This window comes from Antechinus flavipes, chromosome 6 (assembly GCF_016432865.1).
Source record: "Antechinus flavipes isolate AdamAnt ecotype Samford, QLD, Australia chromosome 6, AdamAnt_v2, whole genome shotgun sequence".
NCBI lineage: Eukaryota > Metazoa > Chordata > Mammalia > Dasyuromorphia > Dasyuridae > Antechinus > Antechinus flavipes.
In genome coordinates, this window is record NC_067403.1 from 193,228,505 (window position 1) to 193,249,774 (window position 21,270).

General features: G+C 34.9%; 1 protein-coding gene across 4 annotated transcripts in view; it reads right to left on the reverse strand.

The window, feature by feature from the left end:
• Window positions 1-21,270, reverse strand: part of RGS12 (regulator of G protein signaling 12) — a 247,830-nt gene that overhangs the window by 126,916 nt on the left and 99,644 nt on the right. The window contains exon 1 of one of the 4 annotated variants that reach the window (XM_051964989.1): window positions 20,820-21,156. The exons of the other annotated variants lie outside the window; for them this stretch is intronic. Within the exon in view, the coding sequence (XP_051820949.1) occupies window positions 20,820-20,873 (54 nt within the window). The 5' untranslated portion in view covers window positions 20,874-21,156. Of the gene's footprint in view, window positions 1-20,819; window positions 21,157-21,270 lie in introns of those variants that run through there. 4 annotated transcript variants of the gene reach the window in all.

Here is a 21,270-nt window from a genome sequence, read left to right on the forward strand (position 1 = left end):
TTTATAGTAGTAAAGAACTGGAAACAAAGTGGATATCCATCAAGCAGGGGATGGTTGGAAAAACATGAATGAAATAGAATATTAACACACCCTAAAAACAATTGGCTAATACTATACACAGATGCATGAGAAGATTTAGATGAACTGATGCAAGATGAAGTAAGCAGAATAAGAGTAACAACATACAAAATGACTACAATAATGTGAAAGTAAGCAACAATAAAAATTTTAAATGAATACTTTGTAATTATAATGCCCAACTTGGCCTAAGGAAAGAAATGAGAACTGCACCTCATTCTGTGCTTTGGAGAAGTGGGGACTGTGGAATGGAACATTATACATATATACTATTTGACTTGGATGATTTAACTTCTTTCTTTTTTTATTCTTTGTGGTATGGGACAGATCACTGAGTAGGAGAATGGGAAGAATATATCTGGAAATGAAGTTGGAATCAAAATAAATGCTATATTACACACAGATAGATAAAAAGATATGTTATATACACAAAACACACATGTATGCATGTGCGATTTATATCTAGATGATAGAGACAGATAAAATAGATAGATAAGTAGGTAGATAGGTAGATTAGATAAATATAATTCTATAGACTAAAAGGTCCTTGAGATCAGGATTTGGAAGTAGCAATCTTTGTATTCTCAGTGCCTGGCACAATGTTTAGAACATCATGAGTGCTTATTAAATTTTTGCTAAGTTACTTTCTTACCCTCAAAATCTCTTTATCCTAAAAATTAATAGTCTAATTTTAAGAAGGTTTTCTGATTATAAAAACGTAGAGAAAATATAGACATTGGGCACAGAACTGACAATTATGTTTAAATATTTTCAAATACTCTATGGTAAATAATATTCTCAGATTTCCCGGTTCCCCTTTTACTACACTTAGTTTTTATCTATTTACTACTCCTTAAAAACGCAGAGGGAACTGCTAAAAGAAAATTACTTTTTTGTGCTGACAATTCTACTAATTTAATTTTTCACCCTTTCTCTATTATAGGAATGGTGATAAAGGATGTCCAGATAGCCTACAAACTATGTATCTTCACTTGGATTTGAAACTAATATCTAAATTCCTAGTTTATACAAGATAGTAGACTCACTGTTATGTGTACAAAAATAAAACAAGAAATAATCCCTGCTGTCCAAGAGCTAGTCTATAGTTTATATAATAAATTACATGAGTTTCAAAAAGCTTTGTTAAATTACTTCCCTTTGGGGCAGCTAGGTGGTGCAGTGGATAAAGAATCAGCTCTAAAGTCAAGAGGACCTGAGTTCAAATCTGATCTCAGACACGTAACACTTCCTAGCTGTGTGATCCTAGGCAAATCACTTAACCCCAACTGCCTCAAAAAAAAAAAAAAAAAAAAGATTTCTCTTTTGTCATACAATTAGTGTCAGATGGGCTATTTGAATCCAGGTCTTTCTGAATCTCATTCCAGAACTTGATTCACTCTGCAACAATACCTAATACTCATGATAAGCAGACTAGGATAAATACAAAGGAGAAATACAAAGTTTTCTAAGTTCATTTGAGGAGGATCACAGAAAGTTTCCTAGAAGCAGGGTACCCCCAACGTCTTGGCTGCCTTTTCTTCCACATTCCCCTATTCTTACATACTTACGTATATTATTTTCAAGAAAGTATACCTGCTTTTAGATTTACTGAGAAAGGAAACCTGCCAACTCCTGATGGAGTCTCTTCCATTTAAGAGCAATTAAAGTTGGAAAACTTTTTCCTTATGGCAAACCAAAATTGTTATCTCTGCAACTCAGGATCATAGATTTAGAGACGGGAGGGACCTAGACCAAACTCTTCACTTTACAGATGAAGAAACAGAGCTCTACGAAGTGCAAGTGGCCACAAGGCCATGTAGAGACTTCTAAAAGATCCTGTGATTCAAGAGTCAATGTCAGTTCTGATAGACATGGCTCTTCAATTCTGATGACTGTAGCTCTCATTAACAATATGATTCAGGCCAGTTCTAATGATCTTGTGATGAATAGAACTATCTGCATCCAGATAGAGGACTGTGGAAACAGTATGGACCACAACATAGCATTTTCACTCTTTTTATTGTTGTTTGCTTGCATTTTGTTTTATCACAACCCCCCCCCCACTTTTTGATCTGATTTTTCTTGTGCAGCATGATATTTGCGGAATTATATATAGAAAAATTGCACATTTTTAACATATATTGGATCACTTGCCATCTAGGAGAGAGGATGGGGGAATGTTGAAAATTATCCATGTATATATTTTGAAATAAAAAGCTTTAATTTAAAAAAGAAAAGAAAAGAGTCAATGGACTTTCCACTGCAATATGTCAGCTCCTTCTCTCAGTTCTGCTGTCTGGCACCAAAACCCCTTTTTTATATGATAGTTCTTTAAACACTTAAAGATAACTATCAACTCCATCCTGCTCACTCTCCTCCTTCCCTTATAGTAGCATAGTATCCTCAGTAATGCTAAGGAGAGGCAATCCAGAAATAGGGTAGTGTGGCAAGAAAAGCCAAGCTAGAATTTTTTTAAATTTCCATGGACAACTCACAAAACAAATTTTCCACACACAGAAAAGAGAAAATTGACTACAGAATTGTATCCTTTTTAATATTACTTTATATCAAGTGTCCAAAATGAAATTAGATAATACAAATAAATATCAAATAATGTGACAACTATAACACAATTTGACAATGCTTACAAATGAAAACCTAAAATTTCCTGTGTTTAATCTGGTACATAGTACAATTTGTATTAATAACTTATTGTCATTTGTCTTTCTCCTTGGAATTTTCCCAAATTCCCTGTTTTGGTCTTATATAAAGGGGACCAGTCAAAAACACAGAATTTATAGCGAAAAAGATACCTAGGAAGGAATAGATTTTCCTGTCTACAATTTAAATCTCTTGCCCTGAAAAATTACCAAATTAAGTAGATCTAAAATTTCAAGGTGAGGTTCTGTCTCCAAGTTGGAATATACACCATTTTCAGCATATCTGGGTTTCAAAGAAATTTAATATCTTCTCTCTCTCCATACATATATGTATGTATGTATAATACATCTATATGTACACACACACATATAAATAGTAGGTAAAATTAAACAATCAACTTTTCACCCAAAGGATTCAGCTTCAGTTTTTTAAACTTGACAGTTCAGTTGAAACTTGTTTAGATTTGCCCTTGTCAGTAAGTTGTAAGACTAGATTAAACAAGTCCTATGAAGACTTTAAAATAAATATTTATAAAAGTTTTAAGTGTTTTACATGAATAGAAACTTATGGGATGAAATCAATCTCTACTGAAGTTGATTTTGAAACAATATTGGGTTAGAATATTTTAAAATGTATATCAATTAATATAAAGTACATTTATATACTTTTTTATGTCAAGCTATTGATAAGAATAATACACTTGTGTAGGACATAGAAATTAACAAAATACTTTCACGAGCATTATCTCATTGGAAAAAAATGGATGTTCTCAGAGGCTTTTAAAATCGGTGTCCACTGATACATTATTGGTGGAATTGTGAACACATCCAGCCATTCTGGAGAGCAATTTGGAACTATGCCCAAGAAGCTATCAAACTGTGCATACCCTTTGATCCAGCAGTGTTTCTACTGGGCTCATACCCCAAAGAGATACTAAAGAAGGGAAAGGGACCTGTATGTGCCAAAATGTTTGTGGCAGCCCTGTTTGTAGTGGCTAGAAGCTGGAAAATGAATGGATGCCCATCAATTGGAGAATGGTTGAGTAAATTGTGGTATATGAATGTTATGGAATATAATTGTTCTGTAAGAAATGACCAGCATGATGAATACAGAGAGGACTGGTGAGACTTACATGAACTGATTCTAAGTGAAATGAGCAGAACCAGGAGATCATTATATACCTCAACAACGATACTATTTGAGGATGTATTCTGATGGAAGTGGATCTCTTCGATAAAGAGAGCTAATTCAGTTTCAATTGATCAAAGATGGACAGAAGCAGCTACACCCAAAGAAAAACACTGGGAAATGAATATAAATTACTTGCATTTTTGTTTTTCTTCCCGGGTTATTTATACCTTCTGAATTCAATTCTCCCTGTGCAACAAGAGAACTGTTCGGTTCTGCACATATATTGTATCTAGGATATACTGTAACCTATTCAACATGTAAAGAACTGCTTGCCATCTGGGGGAGGGGGTGGAGGGAGGGAGAGGAAAAATCGTAACAGAAATGAATGCAAGGGATAATGCTGTAAAAAATTACCCTGGCATGGGTTCTATCAATAAAAAGTTATTAAAAAAATAAAATAAAATATAATGTTTCTTGGGGGGCTTCTGGAAGCAGCCTTCGTTTCAGTTCAGAATTCACCCCAAATGCAGGCAGGGATTAAAGTCCAAATCCTTTATTGTCTCCTTCAAAGTCTTATGTCCTTCACTTGGGGCTCGGCTAGTTTTCTGGAGACCTTACGGATCTTGGTTTCAGTATTCTCCACAGGACAGCCTGCCACTACTTCTCTGTCTTCCTTCGTTCTGCCCGACTGCCTTCTCTGGCTTCTGAATCTCCTCAGCTTCCAAGGGGTTGTGCTTGAGCCTCCAGCCACAACAAAGGTGGAAGATGGAATGAATCTGTCTCAGCCTCCGAGAGCTTCTAGTGAGCTTGTCTTTTCTGGCCCTGAAAGCTTCTCTTTATATGCCCAACACTGAGTATACACCAATCATTATATCACTAGGAAACCATTATTTGTTCTAGGATTAAATCAATGCTAAACTAGATTTAACCATTGCTTCCTCAATTCCACTTAGTACCTTGTTTCAAGTTCTCACCCATAACACCTCCTCAAAAAATTAAAGAAATTTTGTGTCCCAAACAGATCAATTAGTATTTTGTTTGGGGTATCATACTGTAAGAAGAACAATGACAAACTCATAGACATCCAGTGAAAAAGCACAAAGATAGTAAAAGGGGAAGAAATCATACTACTGAGGTTTAGCTGAAGGGAAACAGAATATTTGGCCTGAAGAGAAGATATAAAGATATAATGATTTTTATATCTTTGAAGAGCTGTCATAGGAAAGAGGAATTAGACTTGTTTGGTCCCAGAGGACAGAATTAGGATCAAAATCCAACACTAAATTCTATGATGATAGAAAGAGTAGATTTCAGTAGAATCTAATGAAAAACTCTTTCCAACGTGCTACCCACCCCTAGGCAGAACGAGCTGCAACATTTTCTATCACTTGTTCAGCCTTCATTTTCAAAGAGGATCAATGACACCATATGAACTGGATTTCAGTGAGACAGAGTTGCTCCAAGTTGCCAACCTACTCGCTCTTCCTGAGTCATCAAAGTCCAGGGGCAGGACACAACTTGAGATGACCACTAATGGCTTCGGTGCAATGGATGATCTTTATCTCTGATATCTGACTAGCTCTAAGGGCTCCATAACAGCTTGCTTCAGCAAACACCTCCTGGGTGTTGGAACAGAGTTCTCATCCCAAAGTCTTCCTTCATGCTGAAGGAAGATATCCCCCTAACTCAGCAATGGGTTTGAGGCCTGCCAATTCATCCTTACAACGGTTAGCCCATCTGCCAAGAAGGTTTTGCCAGAAGGCTGTCATTCCTGACGCCGGCTTCTTGGAGCCACAAGTGAGAGCTGAGTGAAAAAGTGGACACCAAAGGAGTGTCAGGACTCTGGCAGGCTGGCAAAGCCTAAGGATCCCCTTTCAAAAAAGAAAAAAGTTTATAATCTATATTCATAATTGAAGGAAATGCTAAATTTGTTAGAAGTTAATAAAAAGAAAGTTGATTTTTTTTCATCCTGAAACTTATCCATAGTTTCAAAGACATCAGGTTAAGAATACCTCTACTAGAGTGATTTCTGATTTAGATACAGATTTAAATTAAATGAATTTAGGGGCTCCTACCAACTCTACTCTTTAAGTTTGTCTAACTATGAGTCTGTAATACATGGGGGACATCAAAAATGTAAACAGAATGACTTATTTTGAGGTGAAATGTACATAGTTAGAGGCTAGACTTGTTATTGCTTACAAAGAATTATTTCTGTGATCTCTATAGTAGAATAAACAAGTGGATGAGGGAAAGAGATTGTCGATAGTACTGTACTACAGAGAGTACTACAAGCAGTAAAGTTGAAAAAGGGGGTGAATTCAACATCAAAGATAAGGTTAGGACACAGGGATGAGCAGATTTAGGATTGCACAATATATAATTGTTACAATAACTTGCAAAGAGAATAACTGGAGAAAAAAATCATGTTGGGGTTAGATGAGGGACAGATTACATCTCTTTGACAGTTTACAAAATGAAAATAGATTTATTTTAGGAAGAATATGTTCAACTAAAATCCAAGTTCCAAGTTTAAATAGCTAAACTAAAAGCAAAAAGTTTTTTAAAGTTTTTAAAATAAAATTGGATTAAGTCAAGCTACAATGGTCAAAATAAATCTATCTCAAAAAAATTCAGTTTGTGTTTTTATCTACCTGGTAATCTCCAGATTTTATAGTGACTGAAACAATTCTAAGAACAAATATGAATAAGATTAGCTATAAAGTTATCCTTTTAAATTTGTGAATAATTACGTAAGTCTCTTTTAGAGATAAGGAATGTAAACATGTTCAAAATTAACCTAATCTATTTACAAGAAACTGGTACTTTCCAGAGGTATCCAAAGCATAAATGCTTCCATAAAAATAAGCACTGTATCTTCTGAAATTTAAAATCCCCAAAGGATAATTCTAAACTTTGTACCAACTGATAAACAATTAACATGAAATGTGGTTTTCTGGGAAATATCTTTCTTTGAATTACAGAGTGCTAAATGCCATCTATGGCAATATTAGAGAGGACCAATAAGATTTCTTTCTTTCAAAGAAAAGACTTCTATTCTTTGAGATATTCAGATTCAAGAGCTAAAGACAAATGCATTAGAAGCATAAGTCTAAATCCAAAGTAAAATAGTTTAATATGTAACAAGTCTTAAAAAAAAAAATTTCTTAGCCTTATAAAATTAAGAGAAACCTTAGCGTCTAAATGGGATGTTCTAGATTCTTTTTTTTTTTCTTTATTTTGTTGAGGCACTTGGGGTTAAATGACTTGCCCAGAGTCACATAACTACTTAGTGTTAAGTGTCTGAGGTTAGATTTGACCTTTATTCCTCCTGACTTCAGGGCTAGTGCTCTATCCATGGCACCACCTAACTAGCCCTAGATTCTAAATTCTAAAGGTAGGTGGCAAAGTGGACAGAATGGTAGGCCTAGAATCAGGAATACCTGAGTTCAAATCCTGCCTCAAATACTTAAAAGCTGTGTGAACATTGTCTGACTGAGAGTCTTCATCTGTAAAATGAGCTGGAGAAGGAAATGGGAAAATATTCCAGTCTCTCTGCTGAGAAGACCCCAAAGGGGGCCATGAAGATTTAGACATGATTGAAATAACTCAGCACCAATAACAACTGGATTTAAAATGTATGTGTCTTCTGGTCCTGTTTAATTTTTTCATGTCTCCCCAGGCATTCATTATTAAAATTCCCTTCTTCTGCATATCACTAGGTACCATGGAGCTTCCAAGATTTTGTGAGATAAAACAGAGAAAGTGCTGGACCTACTAAAGCATAAAGTACCCAAAAGACTTATATGAGAATATATGTTCACTGTATACTGAATTACAAAATACTCTGTGAGGAAATAAAGAACAAACTAAATAAATGGAGGAATACTGAATGTTCATAAATGAGTTGTTAAGTTAATATTAAGCTTTAATGCTATACCAATCTAACTATAAAAGGAATAATTTACAGAACTCCAGAAAACAACAAAATTCATTTGGACATACAAAAAAATCTAAAATATCAAGATAAATAATAGTAATAAGTAAGAATAAAACTATATTATAAAGCCACAAAAACAATGGTTTTTGTTAAAAAGAGAGAGAGAGAGAGAGAGAGAGAGAGAGAAAATCAATGAAACAGAGACAATGAAGAATCAGAAATAATAAAACTCAATAATCTAATGCTTGATAAACCATAAAACATAAATTACTTAGGGAAAAAAACTGCCTAAATGATAAGAACTGCTGGGAAAGCTATAAAACAGTAGTTAAGGTTTTAAGTTTAAAATTTAAGCCTATAAAATTGGGTTTAGACCAGCATCTTATACCATATTTCACAAATTCAAAATGGATACTTGAAGTGAATATTAAAACTCATATTTTTTTTAAGTTAGAAGAAAAGTAGCTTATATATCTCTTTCACAGCCATGAAGAGAAGATATATACTAAGCAAACAAAGGATAGAGGAAATTACGAAAGATAAAATAGATGATTTTGACTACATTCAAGTGAAAAGTTTCTACAAAAACAACTGCTCTGAGTTGCTAATAATAAAAGAAATACAAATCAAAACGATCTTGAGGTAACAAATTTACAAAAGATAAGTACCCAGTCAATGTTAAAAGGGCTGTGGGAAGATAAGCACACTGGTGAATGAGCAAAGAAGTTCATTGTTGAGCTATGCAGTAGTATGACCATTGTGGAAAACTATTTGGAATCATGCAACTAAAATAACAAAAATATCAATACCCTTTGACCTAGACGTTTTACTACTGTTCATATAGTCCCCCAAGGAGGTCACAAAGTTCTCATATACAACAAACTATTTATAGCAGCAGCACACTAGAAATAAAGTAGATGCCCATCATGTAGGGAACAGCTAGACAAAGTACATGAATGTAAATAGAATATTTTTATGATACAAAAAACAATAAATATGATAAATAAGCATGGAAAGACATGATTTGATATAAAGTAAAGTAAGCAGGGCTGAGAAAATAATATATACTGACTAAACAAGGCAAATCTAAAGAACCACAAAATAATCAAAAAGCGAATGTTACGAAATTGCAAAGAGTAAGTGTGGCTCCCAAAGAAAGAATGTGAGAAGATACCTCCCACTCACTCCATTGCAGAAGTAGGAGGTAGATGGACCTGAACACTGAATATATATATTTTTTTGATAATTTTTTTCCTCTTCCTTGTCCTTTAAAAAAAAAAAAAACTCTTATTTTTATGAAATGACTATCAGAAGGGGAGATAGTGGGATGCAGGGGGAAATTTTAGGCAATGTAAAAGCAAAAGATATCAATAAAAATTTGTTTTAAGAATTTTTAAAAAGAAAATGCTGGATTTAAGCTTTATACAATTACCAACTCTGCCACCTTAACAGCCCTGTAATAGAAATTGAATTAGGATATTGAGATGGATTCATATGTTGGTTCTAGGGCTCATTAGGGATGTTGGCCCTATTTCTCTTGTCCTTTCGAACTGGGAGAAATGAATTTACAGAATACAAATGACCAGACTCAAACTGTTGTTCTGCCCTCTTTGAATTTCATATGTAAAATGAGAATGCTGGGAAAAAAGGATCTCTAAATTCTTATAACTCTAGCATTCAAGAATCTTTGTTTTCAAGCTCCAATGAATCTGTAGGAGAATGAATTCACTAATTAAATCATGGTGCTTTCCATAAGGTAGAAATAAATAAATGTTTATTGAATTCAATTTAAACATTCTTAGAATGAATGTTCTCCTACAGATACAATTCATTAACAGTAGTCTAAGCTAACTCACTGATTTTACTACTAATCTTTGTTTCTATAGTTGGTAGGATTTCCTTATTTCTAATACCAGTCAACCAACAAGCATTTATTAAGCATCTCACATGGGCCAGGTCCTGTGATCAGTGAAGAGAATATAAATGCAAAAAATATGAAACAATCCCTGCATTGATCTGTCAAGGAGCCCATATTCTACTGGGAGAAGCAATAAATACATAATTTGCATATATAAAGAATAAATACAAAGAAATTAGCCTAAACCAGGGAGAGTTTTTATTTTTTTTATTTTTTGCTGAGGCAATTGGGGTTAAGCAACTTGTCCAGGGTCACAGAGCTAGGAAATGTTAAGTATCTAAGGGCAGATTTGAATTCAGATCCTTCTGATTTCAGGCTAATACTCTATCCACTGCACCACCTAGCTGCCCCAACCTTAAAACAGGAAAAGAAAACTACATGTCAATACACAGACTCAAAAATTTTAAATAAAATCCTATCAAATAAACTATAACAATTTATCCAAGAAATTATTCATTATGATCAAATGGGATTTATATCAGAAATGCAAGGATGATTCAATATTAGGAAAACAACCAATATAATTAATCATATTAAAAATAAGGTAGCAATTGGAGGGAATCAAGAAAGGCTGCATGTAGAAATATCAGTGTTATGTCACTTCAATATACTACTGGAAAAAAGAAAATGAGAACCATTTTGTTGCACAATATAAAGAATAATAATAATAACATTAATAGCAGCAGTTAATATATACTCAGTGCTTTAAGATTTACAAAATGCTCTCTCCATATTATCTTATTTTCTCTTTAAATTAACTCTGCGATACAAGTATCATTATCAACCCATTTAAAGGTGAAGAAATTGGGGCAGAATGAAGCTAAGTGATTTGTTCAGGGTCACACATTAAATATCTGAGGTTGCATTTGAACACTCAGTCTTTCTAATTCCAAGATCAGTGGTTTAATCACTGTTTCCTGTAGACAAGAAAATCAACTAGTCTAACATGACCAGTTTAAAAAATAAGGGAGAAAAAAAAATAAGGGAGGGAAGCAGGAACAAATGCTGAAGAACAAGAAGAAAAAAAATCTAACAATTTAATATACATCTATGTTGCTAGTGACATCCATGACCTAGTAGGACAACTAATCGAAAGACCAGGAATCTGAACTGTAAGTCTAGCTCATTTTGCTTCAGTCTTATTGACTTACTGTGTAGTCTCAGGCAAGACACTTTCTGAACTTTGGTTTTCATCACTTACTAAATGAAGTTAGACTGGAAGAACTCTGAAGGATCATTGCAGCTCTGATATTCTGTGATTCTGTGAAATCCCCTTGAGAACTATACAGATAAAGAAATGTACATATCATAGGCAAAGTGAAACCAGTGGGAAACTTTTAAGAAAGTCATGGAACTTTACAGCTATGTGGAGTTTTTTTCCCTTTTGGTCTGATTTTTCTTGCACAACATGACAAATATGGAAATTTAAAAGCATTGTACATGTTTAACCTTATCATATTGCTTGCTATCTTAGGTAAAAGGAAGAGAAGGAATGAAAGGAGAAAAAATCTGGAACACAGTCTTAAAAAAATGAATGCTGAAAACTATCATTACATGCATTTGGAAAAATTTGCCCAACTCAGGTAGTAAAATAAAATTCCACCTGCATACAGATAATTTTCAATTCTCACAGCCAATCAAAAAAAATTTAATCCGTTATCTAATATATACAGAATATTGTACTGTACTCAATCATAACCTCCTACTAGTCTCATATTTTCAATTACTACAGATTGCCTCCATTTCAAAGTCCCCCTGGAACTGAAAGTTAAAATGTCAGAAATCAAACACACCATTTTCCATTCTACTGATTCCCAACTTCCTTATTTTTGTCAACAACATATCACTCCTCCATTTCCCTACATTTAAAATTTTAAAGTCATTTTCAACTTCTCTCCTTACTTTTCAACCAAATTCATATCAGTCCTTTCTCTATGGCATCTATTTACTTGTTCCTTTCTCTCAACTTTCAATGCTACCATTCTAGTATGGATCCTCATCACTTCTTATGCAAGTCATTGCAATAATCTTCCCTCTCTAGAAACTATCCTCTGCATAGCTGCTAAAAAAAAATTAATCTTCATCAAACCCCATTTTCATGATGTTACTTCCTTAAAATAGATAGCATGATATAATGGAAAAGGTATTGGATGTAGAAATCAGAAAATCTGGGTGTGCATTATTATGACTGTACCACTTAAGGACGGTCACTTCATCCCTCTGAGGTTCAATTTCCTTATGTGTAAAATAATGATAAAGCTTTGTATCTAGGGCTGTTGTCAGGAAAATATTTTGTGAGCATTATCATTATAATTAAATTAAATATAATAAATATTAATAACAACAGTGATCATAATGATAATTACCAGCTAGTTGACTCTTTACACTTTTATCAAGGTTATATTCTCTTGATCCAAATCTCAAATTAGACTGTAAAACGACAATCATTGAAAATAACTGGTCTGGTTTAAAAAGCAAGAAATAAAATTAGAAGAACATCCCTGAAAAGGATGGATCAGAAATAACTGAACTTGGGGCAACTAGGTGGTGCAATGTGGTAGAGCACCACGCCTGAAGTCAGGAGGACCTGAGTTCAAATCTGGTCTCAGACACTTAACACTTCCTAGCTGTTATGACCCCTGGGCAAGTCACTTAACCTCAATTGTGAAAGAAAAGAAAGAAAGCAAGAAAGCAAGAAAACTGAACTCAACAGTTCTGTTGCTTAATAAATCTGAAAACATAAAGTTGTGATGACCGCATATTTAAAATCAGCCAGAGTCAGGAATTCAGGTTAAAGGAAAAATCTTCAATCTTTATTCTCAGTAGAGGTGAAGAAGGATTGCGATAGCAATATGGGCAGCTGCGACAGGAAGCCAGCTAGCAGAGGGAGATCTGAGCTGAAGGGCCGTCGCAATGGCAATGCGAGCAGCTGTGTCAAGACGCCAGCCAGCAGTCTCTTCGTCCGCTTCCCTTTCCACTCCCCTGCCTTCACCCACCAAAAATGTCATTTCCTATACAACACATCAGGACTTGCACAAAGAGTGGGCGGGGGCCATTCTTTCTCCAAGCATATATATTAATAGAGTATGGTCCAATTACTATTTAGCCTCATGTGCTTGGGACCTCAGTGCATCAACTCAAGCCTCAGCTCATTACATAAAGTAAGGAAGAATTCCTGTTTAATAAAAACTGCTGTAAAAAGTGGTAGGATGCCTGTTGGGTATAAGAACGAGCATATCGTAAATGATGACATATGACTGCAAAAGGAAGTAGAATGTATACATTAGTTTTAGATCAACATTTTACACGGTATGTCACAATGAACTGAAAAGAGATGACATTTTCTCTCAAGGTTCTTCAATGAAAAAAAAAAAAAAAACAAAGATTAGGTGGAACCAAAACACTGGCCTGGCCTAAAGTTGGGGAGGGAGGCTTTTGGCTCAGGAATCCAAACCCCTCAGCATAAACATGTCACAGACCATCAGGCTGCTAACAAATCAGAGGATAAAGACCCATGTGGTGAGAAAGGGCATCCACTCAGGTTGGGAACCAATATATAAAAGGAAGGAAAAAACATGTCTACACTTGCTAGAAGGTCATTCCCTCCCAAGAACAAAATTTTGCCTTCCTCACTCTTTAAGATTTGAAGTCTGGGACTTGGGTACTTTAGGGACCTCCAGCCTCAGAAGGATCCATATTACCCCTGAGAGGAGAAAATCTCAGCCCAAAAGCACCCAGTTTTCCAGCTCTGTGTACCCGTAAGAGATGGGTCATGGGTGATAGAAGGCTAAGGAGAAGCAACATTGGGTGGAAGAGAACGTCCTTGACCTGGAGTCAGGAAGAACTGGGAAGACATTCCCCAGAATGCTTCTTGGCTGTGTGACCTGGGTAAATCATCTAACAATTTCCTCACCTGTAAAATGAGTGAGTTGGAATACCTCTAACCCAAGTACGAAGGAATCAGCCTCCTACTGTTGCCATGTCTTCCTGGGAACCCTCTTGCTTCCTCCATCCCCCAGACTGCTCTTCCCCTGGAAGCTCTGCCTTCCCAGGATGCTCACATTTTCCCAGAAATGGGGAGAGGTGAAGCTTGAGGGAAAGGATTACCCAGAAGGGTCTCCTCCCTCCTTACAGCAGTGCTCTGAAATCAAGAGCAGCTGTTCTGGAAGGTTCAGTGCCCCATGCCCTCATTTCAGCAATCTGGCTGAGAGGGGGTGAGAAGTCAAAATGACTAGACTAATTCCTAATCATTTTGAGTCTGTTTTCTCCTCCACAAAATGAGAAAATCAGAGCACCCTCCAAGACCCCTTTCAGCTCTAATATCTGTGGGTGTAGGTGATCCGATCTCCGCCAGACTCCCCTCAGTTCTGTCCGAACTTCAGTAGAAGCTAAAGAACCTTCTTCTGGGACCTGAGACAAGTTATCTCATCTCCCTGGGGACTTTATTTCTTCTTCCGGAAAATCGATCTTGACTAGAGTTTCTCTCAGTACTGACATGAAACAATTTTTTGTGTGTGTGTTGTTTGGGAGAGCTCCTCTGATGCCATTCCCTCAAAGCATCCATCTCTGCTATAGAGGTAAGGACCACATTCCCATGGAGCACCAGGGCTTCATTCAAGCCAAGTGTGAACCTTGCAGCAACCCATTAGTATTTTATGTACTCAATTTGTCCTATTCTTAATTGATGCTTCTAGGAAGGCTTCCCTCCACCTTCACCCCACATTCAACCTCTGTTCTTAAGTCTACCCATTCTTCACTTAATGTTTGTAATTACATTCTTACTCATCAATGTTCATTTGTTCATCCTCTTCCCCATCAGGGCACTATTAATAAGGCCTAAGAGCAAATTTCTGACAAATACTGAGCCTTTATCATTGATTAAAATCTCTGTTGTCTTATCACATCTTCATTCTGATTTTTTTAACTAAATAAAAGATTTTATAGTTCTCCCTATCAAACATAATACTATTAGATTCAAAACATCATTCCAATCTATCTAAGTCTGATCTCTAGATCCCAATTCTGCATCCCAAGAATTAACTGTTATTCCTATACCTAATCCTATTCAAATCTAATAGTCATATGTTTTCCCTGAAGCCTCAGATTAAAAGAACAGAACAGGCTAGAAAGATGGAGTCCCAGGCATTCACTAGGGACCGTCCGGGTGGACAGCATTTCATAAAACAACACCCATTGGATAAGGTCATTCGATTCAACTTATTATAGTATCATCTAGCCCATATTTCTCCATCTTTTCCATAAACATATCATAAATATTATGTCAATTTCCATGTTTAGATTCATATATACTATTCTGACAACAAGGAGTCTTAACCTGGGATCTGTAATTTGTCTAGATAGATAGATAATGGTATTTCAATATATTTGATTTCCTTTGTAATCCTACATATCCTTTTTTGCATTTAGGAACATTATTCTGAGCAGAGTTTCATTGGTTTTACTAGACTGTCATGTGTCCATGACACAAAAAAAGTCAAAGATTCCTAGTCTACAGCATTTCTCTAATCTACAGTCAAGTAATTCTGTCAAAAATGGTAATCTGATAATGACATCTTCTTAGTTAACCCTTTTCAGGATGATAAGATTTAGAATTGCACATAGGAACTTGTGAACAAGGCTTCCATTTCTAAGTACTTTCAAACCTCTCAATTAACATAATCTGTCCTAGATTGTTGCTCATTATTGTCATGACATGCAATGGTTTGTAGTATCTGAAATCCACCTAACAATGATGTACAGGTTTACAACTTGCTTTCCTTTCAACAATACTGGTAAGCAAGCAGAGCTACCTACTTATTACCTTTATTTTAAAGAAAAGGATACTTGAGAAGTAGAGAAGATGATTTGTGCTTGGTCTCACAGCTTGGAAATGTTAAGTCAGTATAGCAAAAACACCTACCTTAGCTGGAATTTAAAGCTAGATCTTATAACCCAAGTCTACTTACTGCCCTTCCTGTTACACCAAGCACCTCACCCCATTTTGAAAATCAGAATAATATTTCTTCCAATCATCTGGATTAGAGATTCATCTTGGTTGTGCACTTTTGGATTCTTTCTGTTTGCAGACATTCTGTGAAGATTATTATATCCTAGGTATTCTAGTATATCCAGACACCAGAAAAATAAAATGATGGAGAACTTATTTCTCATCACTCATCATTCCCAGTTTCCATCATTAAATATAAGAATTATCTATGTTTTTATGGTAACCTTTGAATTGATCAATAATAGCTATTAGTAGCCATTTAAATATCAGTACAGCATTGTACTGATCTATTCACCAATTAAATGCCAATTGAAGATTTCAAAATAGAACACAGACATACAAGATTTCACTGAAATCATTCATTCAGTAAAACTTATTTAATTTTTGCCCTGTGCATTGGCATGCATTAAGACTGTTTCTCACTATTAAAGGATTTATTTAATAAGACAGATTGATAAGCTTTATCTTCCTAACATATCTATCCACATTTTTGTAATTTTTAAAAAATTAAGCTAAAGATATATTTCCTATCCCTTTAACTATAGCCACAAGTCAAAAACAAGTCAGAACTGGAGGAAGCTTCTATGCTTGCCTTCCTTTAAAAAAAAAAAAAAAGTAAGGATTCTGTTGTTAAAAGACAGATCTTAAAAGTTAGGAGATCAGGGTTCTCTTTCTGTATCTCATTTTCATCCAAATATAAGCAGAGAAGGTTACCTAGGAGATCTCCAATACTAACATTCTATGAGTCTACATTTCATCAAGAAATATAAACCATAAGATTCAGACTCTGCAAAATAAAATCATGGACAAGCCACAAAAATGCTTATTCTCTTCCTTCATTTCAAGTAAGAACAACAGGAAAAAAAACAAGATGCTAACTAAGTAAGATGCTAAGTAAGGTTTTACTGTCAGCAATCTGGATTGCAACTTAAATAATCTGCAATGGCCAAGGGATTTTAAGTACTTCAACTAAAAAAAAATTTTTTAAACATTCAAATAATGATTTCAGAACTGATAAAAGAAGATTCTGAGTTTAATTACCATTCTGGTCTAATGTTTTAAATCTCAGAAGGTGGCTGCTAGCACATGAGAAAGATTCTCTATGGAAAAGAATGCTGTTGGACAGGCTGCTGCACAGTGAAGATTACAGAGCCATCCAAGCAACAAAGTCCAGTCGACATCAAATAAAAACCAAGGAAAGAATTGAGAAAGAAATTAATTCTCAGTATCTTCATGAAATTTATTTAAGTGAAGAAGCCTCAAAAATGAAAGAAAAATGACCTTGACCACAAACCTTCCTAAGGTACAAGATCTGATAAATCAACAGCAAAGAAAATGAATGGAAAGATCATAATTTTATAGTTCAGGGAAATGAGACAAGGAACTTGTCTTGAGACACACAGGTCCCAAGCATCAGAAGGATTTGAACCCTGATGGAAATTGCTCTGTACAAATCACATTTGTAACTCTGTGAGAGCTACTGATTTACTGAATTGTCACATCCCAAGATTCTCATTAGTTTAGGGAACTTAAATAATCTGCAATGGCCAAGGGATTTTAAGTACTTCAACTAAAAAAAATTTTTTTAAACATTCAAATAATGATTTCAGAACTGATAAAAGAAGATTCTGAGTTTAATTACCATTCTGGTCTAATGTTTTAAATCTCAGAAGGTGGCTGCTAGCACATGAGAAAGATTCTCTATGGAAAAGAATGCTGTTGGACAGGCTGGAAATAACAAGAACCATTCCAGTTGACCAAGATATAATGAATACACTAAGGGAATGGTCTTTTACATCATGAAGTAAAATGTGTTTTACTTCAGACTACTTTAAACACTATCAAGCTCACCAGCAGAGAACTGAAAGAGCACAGTCCTTCAAAGCCTTAAACAACAGAACCACATTTCTAGACTTGCCCTAAGGGGCAAGATTTATGGGGGGGCTTCCTTCTCCACACTTCTGTGGGGCAGCTAGTGCAAGTATTGTCATCCTATCCCTCCTCCCAGTCTGGGGCAACAACACGACTCAAGTTAGAGATGTGAGCACTGGCTCTGCCACCTGCTCTCTCTGAGTGGAAGGGCCACTTCATGCTTTTCTGAACCTTTTTCCTCATGTATAAAATGGAGCAGGAGTGGGCTGGGTTTGGCTATAGATCTCTGACCCTAGGAGCCATTTTACACAAGCGAAGAAACTGAGCATATCACTGGGCACACAGCAGGTGCTTCATGTGTGATTTTCAAACTGGAGCCTGAGAATGGTAAAGTATCCTATCCACAGTGACATAAATCCATGTCTCCTTAATCCCAAATCAAGTGCTCTTTGCCCTAACCTGCACTATCATATTTAAATAAACCAAAAAAAAAGTTTAAATCCTGAGGACAAAACAGATAACTAGTTTAAACTAAATGAAAGATATATTTTCCATGAGGGCAATTTTTAATGGTCTTTTCTGGATGATTCATGATTTTATGTTCTATTATTTTGTTACTGATACAAAGAAAATAGGATCTAATGGTGCCCAGATTTTAATAGAACTGATCTTTTGACATTGGCATGCATTAATATAAATTCTAAAACTTTGCCTAAATTGGATTTTATCCCAAATTAGAGAAAAGTCTGGTCAGTTTGTTTGGTCCAGTTACATTCAGAATCAAACATAAAATCCTCTGGCATTCAGAGTCCTTTGCAACCTGGCCCTCCCCACCTTTTCAGTCTTGTGACACCTAACAGAGCTCCCACATACTCTGCAATCCAGAGACAACGTTGGTCTCCTTTGTGCTCCTTGAATAAGGCAGCCCATCTCTGAACTCCCAGCATCTTCTCAGGTAGTGCCCCATGCACAGAACGCTCTCCATCCTCATCTCTACTACCTGGCATCCTTCAAGTCCAGCTTAATCCACCCTCACCAGGAAACCTTTCCAATTCCCATTCTTTTCCCTTGTTGATTACCCCCAATTTCTCCTGCAGGTAGATGTAGCTCATTCTTTGTGGTTGCTTGCTTGTTGTTTGCCCCGTTAGACTGTGAGCTCCCTGGGAGAAGGAACTCTTACCTTTGTTTACGTCCTCCAGAGTTTATGGCAGTGCCTGTGATAGTAGTCGTATCTACATATCAAATACATAGAAGATGCTTAATAAATCCTTACTAACTGCCAGGTACATAAGACTTCAAAGACAATCTAATAAGCTCAAATTTTAACATCTAGTTATCTTTTAGAGATAGGAATTGAATATGTGGTTTCATTAGTATAGTAAATTAAGACAAGGAATCTTCCTCTATCCCCTCTGCAACATAAAGTCTTAGAGAGCTACCTATAGCTCTAAGGTTAAGTGACTTCCACAGGATCCACAATCAGTATGTGTTAGAGACAGGTCCTAGCTTTGGAAGTGGATCTGTATCCATTTCATCATGTGGCCTTCCCTACAAGTGTACATTTTATATTTTAACGAAACCTATAGCATCTCACATACCATGTTACAACAACAGGGCTGGCACTAATCAATTGCTCAAATAGGTTCATTGAGTGAAACCCTATCTATTGCCCAAAGTCTAGACAGAAATGATTGTGATAGATTGAAGTCACTGTCTACAGCTGAGTCATTGTAATAGTTCCTATTACTTCAGCTATGTTATAAAACTATGATTTTTATTGGTATCCCATTTGTTAAATTTTTTTAATTTCTACAAAATGTTAACATAAACCAACATATTTGGAAACAAACATTAATTCAGAATTTTAAATAATATTTATCTTGTCATTTGCAAAAAATAATTTTTTATTCACCTTAATTGAATATGATAAGGAAATGCTTTTTTTGTAAATATAAATAGCTTATCCAATTAGGCAATGTAAGAAGTATGATATAGCCAAAAAGTTATTACCAAAAATAAAGTTTACAGGGAACACAATATTACTACAAATTAACAAAAAGATAACTCTTAACACAGCAAAGTACAAGAAAAGCCATCAATGAAAATTTTACATAACATTCTGTTTCTTGACATTTGCTCTGCAGCAATAAAAGCAAATGCTTTTTTGTCTTTTTTGGTCAATTTTATTAGTAAATGGTTTCCAAAATGATTTATTTTAAATATTTTTAAATGTTTGCTTACTATACACAAATACAATTTCAATGTATCCTAGAATTATTCATGCTTATTATTTTCTTTCTTTTTAAAAAGGCTATGATTTAATTTTCATTTATCCAACATCCAAACCAGTAAAATATAAAATGTTAATTTTTTTTTCACACTTTCCTACAGAAGCTTTTAAACAAAGACTAGGATAAGTACCAAAATACAAGAATTCCCAGAAGAGACAGAATTTATGACTGCTACACCATTTATTTTAGTGATTATTTTGTACAGGATTATAATTTATTTTTCCCTCATCAGTTGTATCTCCTTTACATTAAAATAAAAAAAGAGAAAAATCAATATTTTTGTTCAACTAATCAATCTTCTATTTTCAAAATATTCTACAAAACAATTCCATAAACACTTATCAAAATCAATCTCTATTCATAGCTTACAAATTATGTGCTCTACATAACAATAATGAAATAGAAAATTAAATTCTAAAGTGAAAGACAATTAGGTTTTAATTCCAAGAAGTCAAGATATATTTGGATCCATTCAACTTCTTGAAATATTATGTAATCTTATTTCATCTCAAAGAATAATCTATGGGAAAAAGAAATAGAATAAGAAAAGAAAGAAAGCATAGCATGCTCTGTACCATAATCTCAGGTTTATAATTTTAATAATATAGGTTAGAGACCAGTTGAATAGTATATTCTGTTAATAAGCACAAGTATCAAGAAACCCCAGAATAATTCTGAATATTCAGTGCTCTATCAAGATCGATTCTGCACACTTTATTTGAATAAAATTTTGTGTAAGAGCATTTTCTATTTGACAGTTTTTAAACAGATAGTTATAAACATTTGTTAATTTAAAAATACTTATTTTTTGTAATGCCTGAAAAGCAAAGAGGTAACACATCATAACCCAATAAAGTATTTTTTCTAAGTTTCCTTGTAACAATGATGCTTAGCTAATATAAAGTAGTCCAAATCACTTACCTGTTCATCATAAGAAGGCTGAGTTTCATCTGATAACTCTTTTCCTAAATTCATCTTAAGAAGAGGAGACCTTCCTGGCTACACGAGACACCCAGATTTAAATTATACCATTTAACACCACACCATGCCTGTACATGTCAGAAAAGTTTAAAGACATTTTATACGAAGTTCCATTTTACTCCCTTTTTGTTACCCATGGCAACAGGACACTGCATGAAGCAGTGGCTCGTTGGAGATTCAGATTAGATCTCAATTATACCTCACAAAGAGAGAGATCAGTTTACATAAATCATGCTGTGATATCATTTTTTAAGTATTTCCTCTAACAAATCTGAAGAATAAAACTTGGGCTGATAGGGGTAATTTTTCAGTCAGAACAACAGCTGCAAAGAATTTGGTTTTTAGTAGAATGGTGCAGTTCACAACCTTAATTACAGTTGCTGATGATTCT